The 13,898-nt window shown below is 31.8% G+C and overlaps 4 protein-coding genes and 1 long non-coding RNA gene across 10 annotated transcripts; 2 read left to right on the forward strand and 3 right to left on the reverse strand.

Moving 5' to 3' along the window:
• Positions 1-1,788: 1,788 nt before the first annotated feature.
• On the forward strand, positions 1,789-5,662 carry Orc4 (origin recognition complex subunit 4). Of its 6 annotated transcripts, none has more exons than XM_083090109.1 (8): positions 1,789-1,972; positions 2,088-2,222; positions 2,354-2,610; positions 2,731-3,057; positions 3,152-3,649; positions 3,727-3,879; positions 3,962-4,139; positions 5,466-5,662. In XM_083090109.1, the coding sequence occupies exons 3-7, from the start codon at positions 2,395-2,397 to the stop codon at positions 4,121-4,123; spliced, it is 1,356 nt and encodes a 451-aa protein (XP_082946235.1). In that variant the 5' UTR covers positions 1,789-1,972; positions 2,088-2,222; positions 2,354-2,394; the 3' UTR covers positions 4,124-4,139; positions 5,466-5,662. The 6 variants fall into 6 exon arrangements, with proteins under 6 accessions (XP_082946235.1, XP_082946233.1, XP_082946234.1 ...); XM_083090107.1 differs by having other exon boundaries at positions 4,500-5,467; XM_083090108.1 differs by having other exon boundaries at positions 4,710-5,467.
• Amt (Ammonium transporter) lies at positions 5,175-7,987 on the reverse strand. Its single transcript, XM_083090112.1, has 11 exons — positions 7,701-7,987; positions 7,270-7,555; positions 7,031-7,188; positions 6,788-6,899; positions 6,507-6,712; positions 6,299-6,430; positions 6,116-6,211; positions 5,828-5,916; positions 5,666-5,755; positions 5,463-5,550; positions 5,175-5,394 (listed from the first exon to the last, which is right to left on the reverse strand). Exons 1-11 carry the CDS (start codon positions 7,834-7,836, stop codon positions 5,237-5,239), a joined length of 1,551 nt encoding a protein of 516 aa, XP_082946238.1. The 5' UTR covers positions 7,837-7,987; the 3' UTR covers positions 5,175-5,236.
• Positions 6,105-8,642, forward strand: LOC145966192 (uncharacterized). The gene is made up of 2 exons (XR_014436985.1): positions 6,105-6,921; positions 7,019-8,642. It is a non-coding gene; the product is annotated as an uncharacterized LOC145966192 (long non-coding RNA).
• On the reverse strand, positions 8,116-11,346 carry Atg8a (GABA type A receptor-associated protein autophagy-related 8a). Its single transcript, XM_083090111.1, has 3 exons — positions 10,938-11,346; positions 8,962-9,159; positions 8,116-8,839 (listed from the first exon to the last, which is right to left on the reverse strand). The coding sequence occupies exons 1-3, from the start codon at positions 11,025-11,027 to the stop codon at positions 8,774-8,776; spliced, it is 354 nt and encodes a 117-aa protein (XP_082946237.1). The 5' UTR covers positions 11,028-11,346; the 3' UTR covers positions 8,116-8,773.
• Positions 11,347-12,499: 1,153 nt separating this feature from the next.
• LOC145966881 (large ribosomal subunit protein eL22) lies at positions 12,500-13,736 on the reverse strand. Its single transcript, XM_083091308.1, has 4 exons — positions 13,630-13,736; positions 13,249-13,383; positions 12,866-12,987; positions 12,500-12,720 (listed from the first exon to the last, which is right to left on the reverse strand). The coding sequence occupies exons 1-4, from the start codon at positions 13,636-13,638 to the stop codon at positions 12,573-12,575; spliced, it is 414 nt and encodes a 137-aa protein (XP_082947434.1). The 5' UTR covers positions 13,639-13,736; the 3' UTR covers positions 12,500-12,572.
• Positions 13,737-13,898: the final 162 nt, after the last annotated feature.

Genomic DNA, 13,898 nt, shown 5'->3' on the forward strand with positions numbered 1-13,898 from the left:
AAATTTATGTACTTTTATGTAATACGAAATTTTATGTATGTGAGAGCCCAACACTACTCCGACCGCTATATAGGGCCCACCGGCGTGTGCGAAGAAGCATTTTCCCCACGTAAAAAAAAAAAAAGGATTGTTAGGGCTATTATAGGTGATCATTAAAATTTTTTTAATATTCCTTTAATGTTAAGGAAAATATATTAAAATTCCAATAATCTTAGGGATTAATCATCGCTAATCTTGTCTGGACTATGTAAAAATTTTTAGTAAATTTTATATTATAAAATATTATACATATATTTTGGACATTTTCGTGTAATAAATTATTCCATGTTATAAATTATTTTGTATTACATTTCAAATTATATTATATTTTATTATATTTTATTATATTAAATTTTTTCTCCTTGATGGTATCTCCATTTTAACGAAGGCATTTGCCGGGTGAGGAGGTTTGAGTACTTTAATGAACCTGAGAGCTATGCCGGCGGTAACATACGCCGATATTCATATAGACTTTTCTTATATTTTAGATAATTTTAAGTATGATCTTAAATATAAAAGTGAATTATGAATATCGACCGTAGTTACTGATAGGATCACCTATGCCGGACAGATCGAAGGGGAAGACTAAGAGAGATAGCAAGATTACATAAATATTTGTTATATTAATTATATTAATATTTTTAAATAAAATGAAAGAAAAAGGGACAATAATCGAGAAAATAGAAAAAGGCAACTACAGTGATTTGAATATCTATATCTGAGAACAAATGTCCATAGAAAGTATTCCGATGGACTCCATAGGAAGGAATACAAAGCATGACAAGTGGTAGTAATTTTTATGATGTTAACACAAAGGAATACAATAAACCGTAATAATCCAAGAACTCGAAGAAGAGAATATATTGGATAGAAATGCATAGTGATTGGAAATGATTAGAAACTAAGAGACAGTATGCATACAACCTATTTATTAATAGTAATATTATTTTGTATTTATATTAAATTTTATAATTTAGTATATTGTGTTATATAAAGTATTAAGCACAAAAGTATTATGCTGGTATGAAAATTATAATAAAAATATATAAATAGTTAGCTATATTAGAATGGAACATATGAATTCTTTATATTTTATATAAAGGAAGAGACTTAAAATATTTTGCAACATCTATATTTTTCGAGTCTTAATTATAAAAACTTCAGAAGAATCAGTGATTAATTTGACAAATTCTATACATTCTGTATTAATAATTAAATTTTTAAATAATTTAAAAAATGATTGATAAATATCAAAGATCAGTTTACTGCTAATTAAGAAGATTTATAGAAATACGATTAAAAATGTTTTTATCTCACAGCAGGCGTTTTGTGTTTTGTAAATAAAAAGATATAAATATGACAATGAATATAGAAAAATATTTATTTCATCTTTGAATATTACAGTATCTTTCGCGTTTGAATGATTTATTTACTATCAATTTACATACATAAGTATCTTGTTATACAGCACTGGTGCTACCGGCATTTCGTGCACATAGCACGGAACAAAACCAGAAATTGTGCACATTATATATTACCCTCTGAGAACATTCATGGACATTGGCTTTGTAGTTCATGTTCACGTTTTCAATGTCCATAGAGGGAGTATCGCTTTCAGAGATCACCTGGAAGCAGGCCATGACATCTTTCAGTCTTCTCTCTGCTGCTTATAAAGCCTCTTGCACAATGCTAGGCAACAGGCAATATAAGAACAGAAATAATATCTATTCTCTGCTCGTATTGGCGAATATTTTCTGTTCCGCGTATTTATTGGTGAATAGTTTCTATTCCTTATTTCTATTGCCTGTTGCCTAGCATTGTGCAAGGGGCTTAACCTTCTACCTAAAAAGGTGCAACGCAGAGTGCAGAGTATAGTTCAGTGCAGTTCTCCGGCGTTTGCGTTACATCGTTAAATCACATCCATGTTTGTTTGGTAAATATTTCCTTTCGGCGTCCAACCGGATTATTTATCTGTCATTCGTACATTATTTTCTATTAAAAAAATACAGTAACCGTGGTAATCGATTGAAAAATATTTTACCCCCTAGAACTCGCATAAATTTACACAAAAAATACATATTTCTGGAGTCGTTGAACTTTGCTCGCAAGGGATTCGATTATGTCCTCTGACGCGCATCCTGAATACATATCATATTTATAAACATTCGTCCTAAATTCTAAAGGTAAAGTACGATTAATGGTGAAAATTGAATTTATTGATAAAATGAAAAATTGTAGAGCTTTATCGATTTGCGTGAAGCAAACCCGAGAATATATTAATATTTTTTAAATCTCGATAAATTTTTAATTACAGATTCTCTATCTCTGTTAAATAGCTTAATTTTGAAAAAAATAATGAGTAAGAAGAAAAATATGGCAATTGATTTTCAAGACAATATGATATTGCTTACGCGAAAATACTTGAAGCGTAGAATAATGTGTCCTGAAACCAAGTTTAGACATCATGTTAAAGAGCGACTACATGTGTTGGATTTAGTGAAACGTACTGTTGAAATGGGTGAAAGCAATTCTGCTTTGCTAATTGGACCCAGAGGCAGTGGAAAAACAACAGTATAGTTATCTTTTACAATTACACATATAAAAAAAAAGATATATATATATATATATATATATATATATATATATATATATAATTAATATACATAATATACATAACTTATATAATTTCAGCTTATCAATAGTGTTTTAAAGGAATTATCAGCTTTAAAAAGCTTTAAAGATAATGCATTAATAGTGAACCTACATGGACTAGTTCATACTGATGATCGTTTAGCGCTAAAAGATCTGATCCGTCAAATGCAATTGGAAAATGTAGTTGGTGATAAGGTTTTTGGAACATTTGCAGAAAATTTAAGTTTCCTCTTAGATTGCTTGAAATCTGGTGATAAGAAACGTTCAAAACCAATCATATTTATACTTGATGAGTTTGATCTGTTCTGTGGACATCACAATCAGACATTATTGTATAATTTATTTGATGTTGCACAATCTGCACAGGTAAGTATTCAAATATATCAAAATTTTGATTAAAAAAGATTTTAATCAAAAGTAAAAGTGTAAAAGTTTTGCATGAATGAAAAACTTTTTGCAGGTGCCAATATGTGTATTAGGGATAACTTGTAGATTAGATGTCGTGGAGTTACTGGAAAAGAGAGTTAAATCAAGATTTTCACATCGCCAAATATTTTTGTTTCCTGGTGATACATCATCTTCGGAACAGCCTATGTCCGCGTTTGATGATCGTCTAGAACTCTTTCAAAATCTTCTCAGTTTACCTGATGATGAGAACGTAAATAAAGTCGAGCAACAATATGATGATTGTACAATAGATCCACAATTTGGTTCTATGTGGAATGATTACATTAAAAGTTTAACTAGCAATGTTACAATGGTGAACTTACTCAAGAGAATGTATCATATCGATGTAAGTGAGAGGAGCTTTAGAAATTTTCTCGCAGTCGCCGTTTCGACGTTATCCGAGAAACATCAGAAATTGGAAGTGAACGATTTTGTGGAAGCGAGTAAAGTCTTTTCAGAGGATGATAAATTGTTGATGCTTGAGGGATTATCCATTTTGGAAATGTGCTTAGTGTGTTTCTTACAATTATTTTATGTGAAATTAATTTTTTTATAATAAAATAAAGACTTAATGCAATATTATTATAGATCATAGCAATGAAACATGAGATAGAGATTTATGATGGTGAACCATTGAATTTTGAGACGGTCTACAATCGCTATATTAAATTTGTAAATCAGAATTCCTCTATACAGTCTGTCCAGAAACCAGTTATCATGAAAGCTTTTGAACATATCAAGGTAAGGAATCCATATTTAAAATTATTTTTTTCTATTAAATATTTGAAGAAAAACTGGATAAACATGCGTATATATTTTCTAGAATTTAGAAATTTTGGTACCAGTTGGAAACACGAATACAAAATTTGAAAAAGAATATCAGTATTACAAATTTACATTAACATCGCAGCAAGTTATGGATGCTGTAAAAAATTATTCAGGCCTTCCTACAGAAGTTTCTCAGTGGGCATTAAGTAATATATAATAATGACAAGCTAATGGTAAGTTATATAAACCTATTGTGTTCCATAAAATTACATATATTAAATGTAATTGGTAGGTCTCCTTCTTTAGCAGTCTTTGTAGAACAGATTTAGATATTACAATACTTTATATTATACTTATATAGACAATATACTATATACTATACATATATATAGAGTAGCATAGAATACAATAGTTAATTTTTTAGACACACAGTTTTTATATGTTGAATTTAATTATTGAACTACTTTTAAATAATAATTACGACAAAAACAATATTGTACGAAAAAAATTAGGGAAAAAAATACGCGGAATTTTACTTATACATTATGTAAATCTAAAAAAGGTGTGATATTCTAGTCTATAAATTCTTCCAGAATATTTATAAATCCTCCCATTCATACATACATATGTATCCAGTATTAAATTTTTAAAAATCAATTTAGAAAATTTTAAAGTATTATTTGCAACAAAATTTCAAGAAAAATATTAGGTATAATATTGTAAATATTCTTAACATGCGCTAGTACAATATCTGAAAAGGAAAAAGAAGGATGGTATTTTGTGAATATATACTGAATGTATAGTTTTCAGTGACAATTCCTGCCAATATATAAACGAAGTAGAGTATAATCTAATCTCTCTGTACAATCGTCTTTGGTATATGAAACTATAAAGACACAAATGTTTATGGAAATATTTTATTTCCTATAATAATGAACATTAATATAATATCGAGAATAATGATCATTATAGATATTTTATCGGAGATAATCTTAATATTATAAATAACTTTAAAGTTATTCAACTGAAAAGATATCCGTGCCATAGGCTACATATTAAAATTCAGTTTGTCTGTGATTTATTTATCATGTCCATTTATCTCTGTATCGTGTGTACGTGCGTGTGTATGTGCATGAACAATATTTATTTATGTGTGAATGCATAAGAACTTAAAAATATTTATTAAGGAATATGTGTCTTCCGTATACACATATTTTTCGGACATATTAGGGAATGTGCGACGAAATTAATGCACGTGTATATGTTTATACATTTGTAATAAATTTACATCCGATGAAGTATATAGGTCTCGTGTTATACGAGTTCTCTCTTAATTCACCCAAGCAAAATGCGATTTTGTCTCTGCAGATATCGCGGAATTTGTGATCGTTTTAATTTGAGAATTTTTTGTTATTTTTTTTGGCGGCTGTTTTTTAGAAAGATTCACTAATTTTTTGCTCTTATGTTGAGCGAGAAACGAATCATGACCTGTAGTAAAGAAATGAGTAATGTATAGTATTTCAATGTAGAATTTAAATAAATGATTTTTTTCTTACCAGGATTTATACCCACAGGAGGTACATTTCTCAATTGCTTCTCCATAGTAAATGGTCGAAGCGCCGACATGGCACGACTCACACCTATCTATACAAACATATATTTCGTAAGTTGGAGATGGCTTGTATAAAAATACAAATTAAAAAATTAAGAGATTAAAACATAGATAATAGAAATTAAAGAAAATTAATGAAATTTATACTTTTGAATGACGTATTCTATGCTCTACAAGATCTGCTCCGAGAACTTCTTCGTAAACCGACATTCTAATCGGTATTATCTTGTCTATTATCTGTAAAGAAACAAGTGTCTCTTATATCTTACTCTAATATTTTTTTAAAGAATGAAATCTTATATGATATACCCAGAGTAGTAAAATAGAACTAGTAAAACTCCAAACAGCTAGACAAAGCGCGGATAAACTTTGTATTCCTAATAGATACCAGCCGCCTCCTACAAAAATTTATATAAATTATATAATATATGTATTTTATATATATTTTATATAAGTTTATATATCTTAAATATTCATCATTTTATACATATACATACATACATATATATATATATATATATATATATATATATATAATGATGAATATTTAAGATATATATAATATATCATTGTATGTAATCATTATTGTATGTAAACCTTTAAACAAACCCTTCCTTCCACTTGTGGTATCTAGAGGATACGGATTATCAGCAAATAAGCCGATAGCGATAACTCCCCAGACACCACTTGCACCTATAACAAAGTGTTTTTGTTATCGCGATAAATATAAAAGTTTATTATGAGATTATATAAAAGTTCAAAAGATGAGATTAAACACACCATGAGTGGCAGCAGCTCCAACAGGATCGTCTATATGAAGTTTATCTAACGCTGGCATTGCAATACATGTGATGAAAGCACCTATCATCCCAACTATTATCGCTTCCCAGGCTTTATATAAGAAACATCCACCTGACATAACATTATGATTAAAAATCGGCTTGATTTGATTTTTATATTGATTATTTTTATATTGATCAACATTTACCGGTAACCGCCACTAGTGCACCGAGGATACCATTTATCTGACTAAGGATATCGATTCCATTCGGATTAGTCAAGCTGAATCCTAAACCGATCAGACCACCACCCATACTGCCCATCATCGTAGAAACGGCTGCTCGAGCGGCATATTGCCATCGTTCGCCGGTTACCCCGTATGTACTACCACTGTTAAACGCTAACCAACCCCACCTACATGATTTGAATTCATTTTATATAATTTATTTCGCGTTTTCTCGACGTGGTAATCTACTATGATTGTTTTACCATAATACAAATAGTCCCATGATCGCATTAACGGGACATCCGAGCGGCAGAGGATCGATGCCGTTATCATATCTACCTATTCTGGGACCGAGCATGATGGCACAAGCCAGTGCTGCATTAGGGCAAATAGATAGGTAGATAAATTGATATATCTTCTATTGAAAATTATTACTTCTATTATTACTATCGATACCTGATTAAATACACATTGTCATTGTGATATTACAAAAGTAAAAATTATACCTGAAATACCGCCGACAAGATGTACCGGCCCTGAGCCAGCAATGTCGACAACTCCCATGTTCTTCAGAAAGCCGTGATCACCCCATACCCATCCAGCTGGCATGCAGTACACAATAGTATTTAGAAACGAGAAGAGACAGTACGCTTTAAAATTACATCTAAAAATGTTAAGTATACACAAATATAAAATGCAAAATTTATATTATCATTATTGTCCTCAAGATTTATGGAATAAATACCGTTCAGCCATAGCACCACTAACGATGGTCGTGGAGGTGGTGGCGAAACTTAATTGAAATAAAAACGCGGCACAAATAGGACCCATGTATTCATCTTCGATAGGAGGATCTATGAGTAGACCTCCGATACCGACAAAAGGATTATTGGGTTCGTATAATCCAAAACTGAGTCCAAATCCGAAAATCCAATAAGTTAAACCACCAAGGACTATATCGACTACATTCTTCATCATAATATTGACCTCATTTTTCAAAGAGACGCAACCGGACTCTAACATTCCAAATCCTACCGTTTGCATGTAAAATTATTAATATCTGCACACATATAATGATAAAATTTGCGGCAATCATTAAAAACACTTTATACGTTTTAATCAATTAGAAAGAAAATAGATTAATTTTTTTCGAAAACTTGCTATTTTTCACAATACCTGTTTGCATTGTAAAAATCATAAAAGAACTCGTGACGATCCAGTTGCTGTCTTCTTGACTAAGATTATATAATTGACTAATATATCTATCAACAGTAACATTTGAATAATTTTTTTCATAACTTGCCATTTCCATAATATTCAAACTTTTTTCGTTATTAGAAGAAAGTTAACTACTGATGTCTTCTAACTAAAAGAAAGTTGACTACTGTTCGTTTTTCAAGTATACATTGAGCGCGAAGTGTGTTCGGGGGACAAACAAGTTAAAAATTTAGAACGTTCGGGCAAAACAAGTCTAGAATCGGTATATTGAATGTTGCTTCTGTCAGCAACTGATCAAGCGAGTCTATTAAAAAGAAAAGATTAATATATCAAGCTTAAAAAAAAATCTGAGAAAATAAAAAATAGTTTGGCATTTTTGTCGTGTTTAAATTTTTTTTATTGGCCTTACATCATTTAGCCGTTACAGAAATTTTTCTTCTCACTTGCATGTCTAACAATTTGTCTTCGTCCTTCCCATAATCAAGTAATGTTAAAATCATGTACAATACAATATATAATACTAATCTAGAGACTGATGAAAATAATATCACGTATAGAATCCTATACCATACTTTAAATTTATAATGATACGATATCTACTATTATCTCAGAGAACATTATGATTGTAATGTGCAATAAAACAATATGTGACAGCAAGTAGTAGTGGTAATCGACAATACAAAGACTTTTTTAATTTCTTTTTTCTTTTTCTTTTTTTTATGGCTAGGCTAGATGTTACACATGATCACATAATTCTGCACAGATTAGCTGTTCTTAAATTATATAACGAACTAAGCCTTTTTAGGTGGTAGAATGAACCGACAAAAAGCATCTTTATCATCGCAAGACAGTTATGTAGTTCTTTGGAGGAAGCAAATGTGCAGTGTCAAGACATAAAATTTTACGCAAAGTATTGATAAATGTAATTTTGTATGCTCGGTTTTTAGCATCTATGAGGACTACATTGATAGATGGTAGATTTTGGTTGCTGAATCCTTTGTCGGTTTGGCAATTTGCTCATCCCGGGAAGTTTAATGACCATACACATTCTCATCGCTGTATGCTATATATAGGAAGAAATCCTCTTCATGGTGTTCCTAATAAAAAGATTTTGATAAGGTTAATATAGATAAGCAATAATAAAAAAATCAAGATATCTTATCGATACACATTATATCGTGTTATATTACTGTACTATATTGTAATGTTTATTGTTTACCGCATAAAGAGAACCCATGGTAGCACTTGTTGGAGGAATGATGTTGTTGACAAAGAAGAACAGAGCATCTTCAGGACGTAAATGGATTCTTTTACGAATTAAAAAGTAAAATTGGCCAACAGTTAAATCAGAAGGTACCAAATACTTCTGCTTGTCCAAATCGCTAATCTTTGCTTTAGGCGCCTTCTCGACTATTACCTTTAACAATATTAACATTTATTTTATTACTCATCTCACAAATATTTTTTAAATACAGAAAGATATAAATTATATAGTTTGACAATATTAGGAAAATATATTAATCAGTCCTCTATTTCGTTAAAAGCTACAAACAAATCAATTTCCATAAATCTATTTTCGATAAAGTTGCATTTGTTTGGCAAACTAAATTTCAATTTTTGTTAATAAAACTTTTAAGTAGGCTTAATTGCTGACTTTTTGCTTGGATCAAAGACAAGTTTCAAATATGCATTTAACATAATATATTTGAATCTTGTCCAACTATTAAACAAGATCCAGGTTTAAGTCTTGTAATATTGACCTTGGTTTGCGTATTTCGCGAATCAATAAAAATTTCTTGTTATTATACTTTGATGATTTACTGTGGTGATTCATATACAAGAGATAAAGTAATCTCTTCTTTTTGATAAACAGATAATTGTGAAAGAGAGAGAAAGAGAATGAGAGAGGTTAGATTTTCATTTGAAACTACTTTGTCACGAATTAATACGTATATTAATACATGTAAACAATTGTGAAAATAATAAAAGTATTATAAGTAGTTACAAAAAAATTAACAGAGAGAGAAAGAGAATGAGAGAGGTTAGATTTTCATTTGAAACTACTTTGTCACGAATTAATACGTATATTAATACATGTAAACAATTGTGAAAATAATAAAAGTATTATAAGTAGTTACAAAAAAATTAACAGGTTCTTGCATCATCAAATATCGAAAAATAAAAATATTCAATTCGATTTGTGAATATTAAAATATATTTGTGAATTTTTAATTTTTTAATGAATTTGCTAGACTGAAGATTGACATTTATTATATAAAAGGCAATTGGGAGGAAAGGAATATTAATGGCACAGAAACATTAAATGCAATTTAAATTTCGAAATAAAAATCGTGCAGTGCAGTCGCTTACTGCGTAAAAAAATATACTTGGTCATGTGTTGCGCGATAGAGTAGCAAATAAGCGTAAAACTAATGGAAAAATGATGCTTAATAAAGATAGACTCTACGTGCCTATAAATCTAAGAGGAAACTTTAGCCCGATCCAACAGCAAAGGTGTAGGAAATCATGTTTTCGTCAAGGAGAAACAAAGATCTAGAACTTCTCTCTCCTTTCAAAGTCTACTTTAAAATCTATTCCGAAATGGAGTCGGAAGCGCGCCTTCACTTATTGTTAAATAGGCATATATATATAATGCTAGTGTAGAAAATGAGTAATCTTATCCGATTGCGATCGAAGTAAACAGGTTAAAGGTGTAAATAATCTCGAGGCTCGACAGCGCATATTTGGAGAGGCTTGAAAAAAGCCTCGTCGATTACACACATACGTGAAACAGATCAATACGCGTGGAGGGGAGGATGCACGAAAAAGGAATGCGAAAATAACGTTAATCGCGCGATGCCACGAGGTGGATAAAGGAAGCGGAGGAGAGGATTCCCGAAACGACGTTTTTCGCCAAACGAAATGCGGGCGGGCCGACATAACGCAAAAAAAGAGAAAAAACCCGCGACCTTGGGCTCCCTCGGAAAACGCACGTTGCGAAAACACGATTGGATCGCCCCGGATGATCGTTTGACCAACGTGTCGCCTCGCTCTCGAACTTTCCGAGTAACGAAAGCGCATCGAGAGACGCTCGGCCTTCTGTCTAAATCGATGTGCCTGATTTTCGTCGAGCCTCTCGACGCGGGGAGCCTTTATAATTTTATCAAGACGCAAAAGCGATCTCTTTGTACTCACAGGCACTCGATCTGGGTATTTCCGTCGTATCTTCTCGCCCTCGGCCTTCCTCTTCTCGAACGGATGCTCTTCCTTGTATTGGAACTTCATTGTCCCCGTTTACGCGTGGGGATCGCGACACGACGAAGCTCCCTCGGTCTCGTGGATCGCACGCTCTCTTCCCGCTCTTCCCGACAATTGCGCTGACTCAACGAAAGCGGCGACGACGACGCGAGAGATCTTCGGCAACACAAGCTCCGTGCGCTTCTGTCATAACAATAACCGAGTGCTTCTGCGATTGCGCTACGTCAGCGCTCTCCGCCGCGAGGAAATAGATCCCCCGCTTCCCTCAGTACGATATCGAAGACGGCTGGCCTTATTAAGGCTCGCGTGGCTCGAAAAATTCGCCGTGCATCGTTCGTTTCTATTATTCGAATATCGAGTCGGAAACAACGAGCCAAAGCTGCGAATCGCGAGCGTGCAACGAGAAAAACAATTGCACTTGCACGGAAAGGTGGGAATGTCACTTCGAGAATCGATATACTTAAGAATGAATACTTCGATAGTATCGATATTGCGATATTGCGATTCTCGAAAGTTTTCCAATAGCGAGGAAGTCATGATCGCGATCGCGCTTGAATCACTTTGTATGTGCGTAGGTAGATAGTTTTCGCGAGTATCGATGTTAAAAGTGAATTTTGTGCGTGAAAGATTATCGCGAGTGTAAAGTGCGTTTTAACGTAAATTGAACGTAAATTGAACACGTGAGATTGTGGTCAATCGACATTATATATCAATATTCGTAATTTGGAGATCGACGACTTGGGACTACTTGTCAGGACTGTCTTTGCATATTTCACGAGTTTTTCGCCTAACGAAAATACATAATTGATGTACGATAATTGTCAGGTATGCATATTCTATAATTATTTATTGTATCGATTGTACTTTTTTCTAATATTGGAGAGTAAATAAATGATTTACCCGCGAATTTTACTGGACAAAAAATTTGCTATGCACTAACGCCCTCTCAGCAGTTAAAGTAGAAAGCTGTTAATTAACAAACATATGATAATAGAAGTAAAACATGATAAATATTCAATGCAGTTTCGCTTTTTCGTGAATAAATTTTGATTGTATATGAAAAGTACTGGACAGTAACATAATTATATATAAATCCAGCTAAATCAAAATATTGCAGCACATTTACGGCGTGTTATATAACTCGCTTTTTAAAATCTTACATATTTTATTTAATATCTTTTCACAAAATAATTCTAAAAATTCAGTGTAACATTATTTTTAACTATTAAGTGTAATTTCTTCTCTCAACTTTGCTATGAAATATATTTGAAAATAATCGTAATAAAATAAAATTAAATATTTTAATTATTCAATATTTTTTTTAACTTTTCTATCTTTAATTTTTGAACTAATATTCTAGTTAAATTAATGTCACCTAGCATTCTATCGATTATTTTCAAATATTTCATAGCAAAGTTAAGAGAAAAAATTACATTACACTTAATATTTATACACATATCCAAACTACACAATGTATAATAATTTAAATAGAAAGAAGATAGATTTTTATCATTCTTTATTAAAAGAAGTATGTACAGATAAATCTGTAATTGAATGAGAATTAAAAAAAAATTACTCAGCATCCTCTTCATCATCATCTTCCTGACTGTTAATCTGGAAGTACCGTAATTCATATGTCTCTTTATCTTTCGAGACTACTCGCAACCAATCACGCAACTTATTTTTCTTCAAGTATTTTTTTGTCAAATACTTGAGATATCTATAACAAGAAAGTTTTCTACATCAGTGCAAATATCGTCCTTCCTGTAGCTTACAATAATTAAGAGGTTACCCATAATATTTAATATTTACAAAGATCTTTTTTTACAATCAATCCAATCATAAAGAAACACGAAATTACTCACCGTTTAGAAAAATCCACATCACTATTAATGGAGAGTTTCATCTTATTACGCTCCAAAACAACACTATTGCCGAAGTTGTTGGTCTTACCACCAACCTTAATCTTCTCTTGTAAATATTTTTCCTGAAAATCATTACGTCAAAATCAGTAACAATTTTAATTTCATTGATGTTAAATAATATAAGACTAAAATTGGAGCAGGCATTATAATTCAAGGCAGATGTTTACTTAAAATTCTCCATATATAGAGAGGTTAGCAATTTACACACTAGGTTATGTCTCATTAATATATTAAATAAACATCTCGAATAGAAATTTCGTTATCGAAAGAAGAAGCTATTACGATAGTTGTACGATGTGTTATGATAATTCAAAGTAACTTACAAAATTGCTAACATCCATAATATTATCCTCTACAGGATGAGTGCAATCGATGGTAAACCTTAGGGACACCTTTTTCTTCTGTCCTTTACCTCGAAGGACCTGCTTCTTAGCCGGGCCCTTGGCCTTCTTTGTTGTCTAAAAATTCGATAAAAATAAATAAAATCCTTTTGACGACTATCATCATTGCATAAAACACGTGTCATTGTTCAACGTGAACGATACACAAATCTGACTCGATCGAGTCAATCTCGGAATAAAACGAAAATCCGACGTAAGGTGACTGATAAGTCGAACGCGCTCTTTCTATCTGCGATATTATTTCGAGGAAATTCGGTCATAATTACGAGTGATCGCTCTATTTTCGCGGGAGCGAGAACTTACCGGAGCCATGGCGTGTACGGTCGAAGGACGAAAGAGACAGAAATGAAAGAATTGGCTACTGAATGATATGGCGCCACAATCGTTTACACTAGTTTACGCGTGCGTATATATTCGACTCTGAAATTTTGACACGGAGCAAAATGCAAATTGTTTCAAGTATTTGTGTTACGTGAAAATAATTGCTTTTTATTCGATTTAATAAAAAATAATGTAATAGTCAAAATTACAAAAAATAACGTAATAGTTAAAATTATAAAAAGAAGTGATAT

This window comes from Camponotus vicinus, unplaced genomic scaffold (assembly GCF_025532165.1).
Source record: "Camponotus vicinus isolate PSW18456_S1 unplaced genomic scaffold, iyCamVici1.0 SCAF_2, whole genome shotgun sequence".
Classification (NCBI taxonomy): Eukaryota; Metazoa; Arthropoda; class Insecta; order Hymenoptera; family Formicidae; genus Camponotus; species Camponotus vicinus.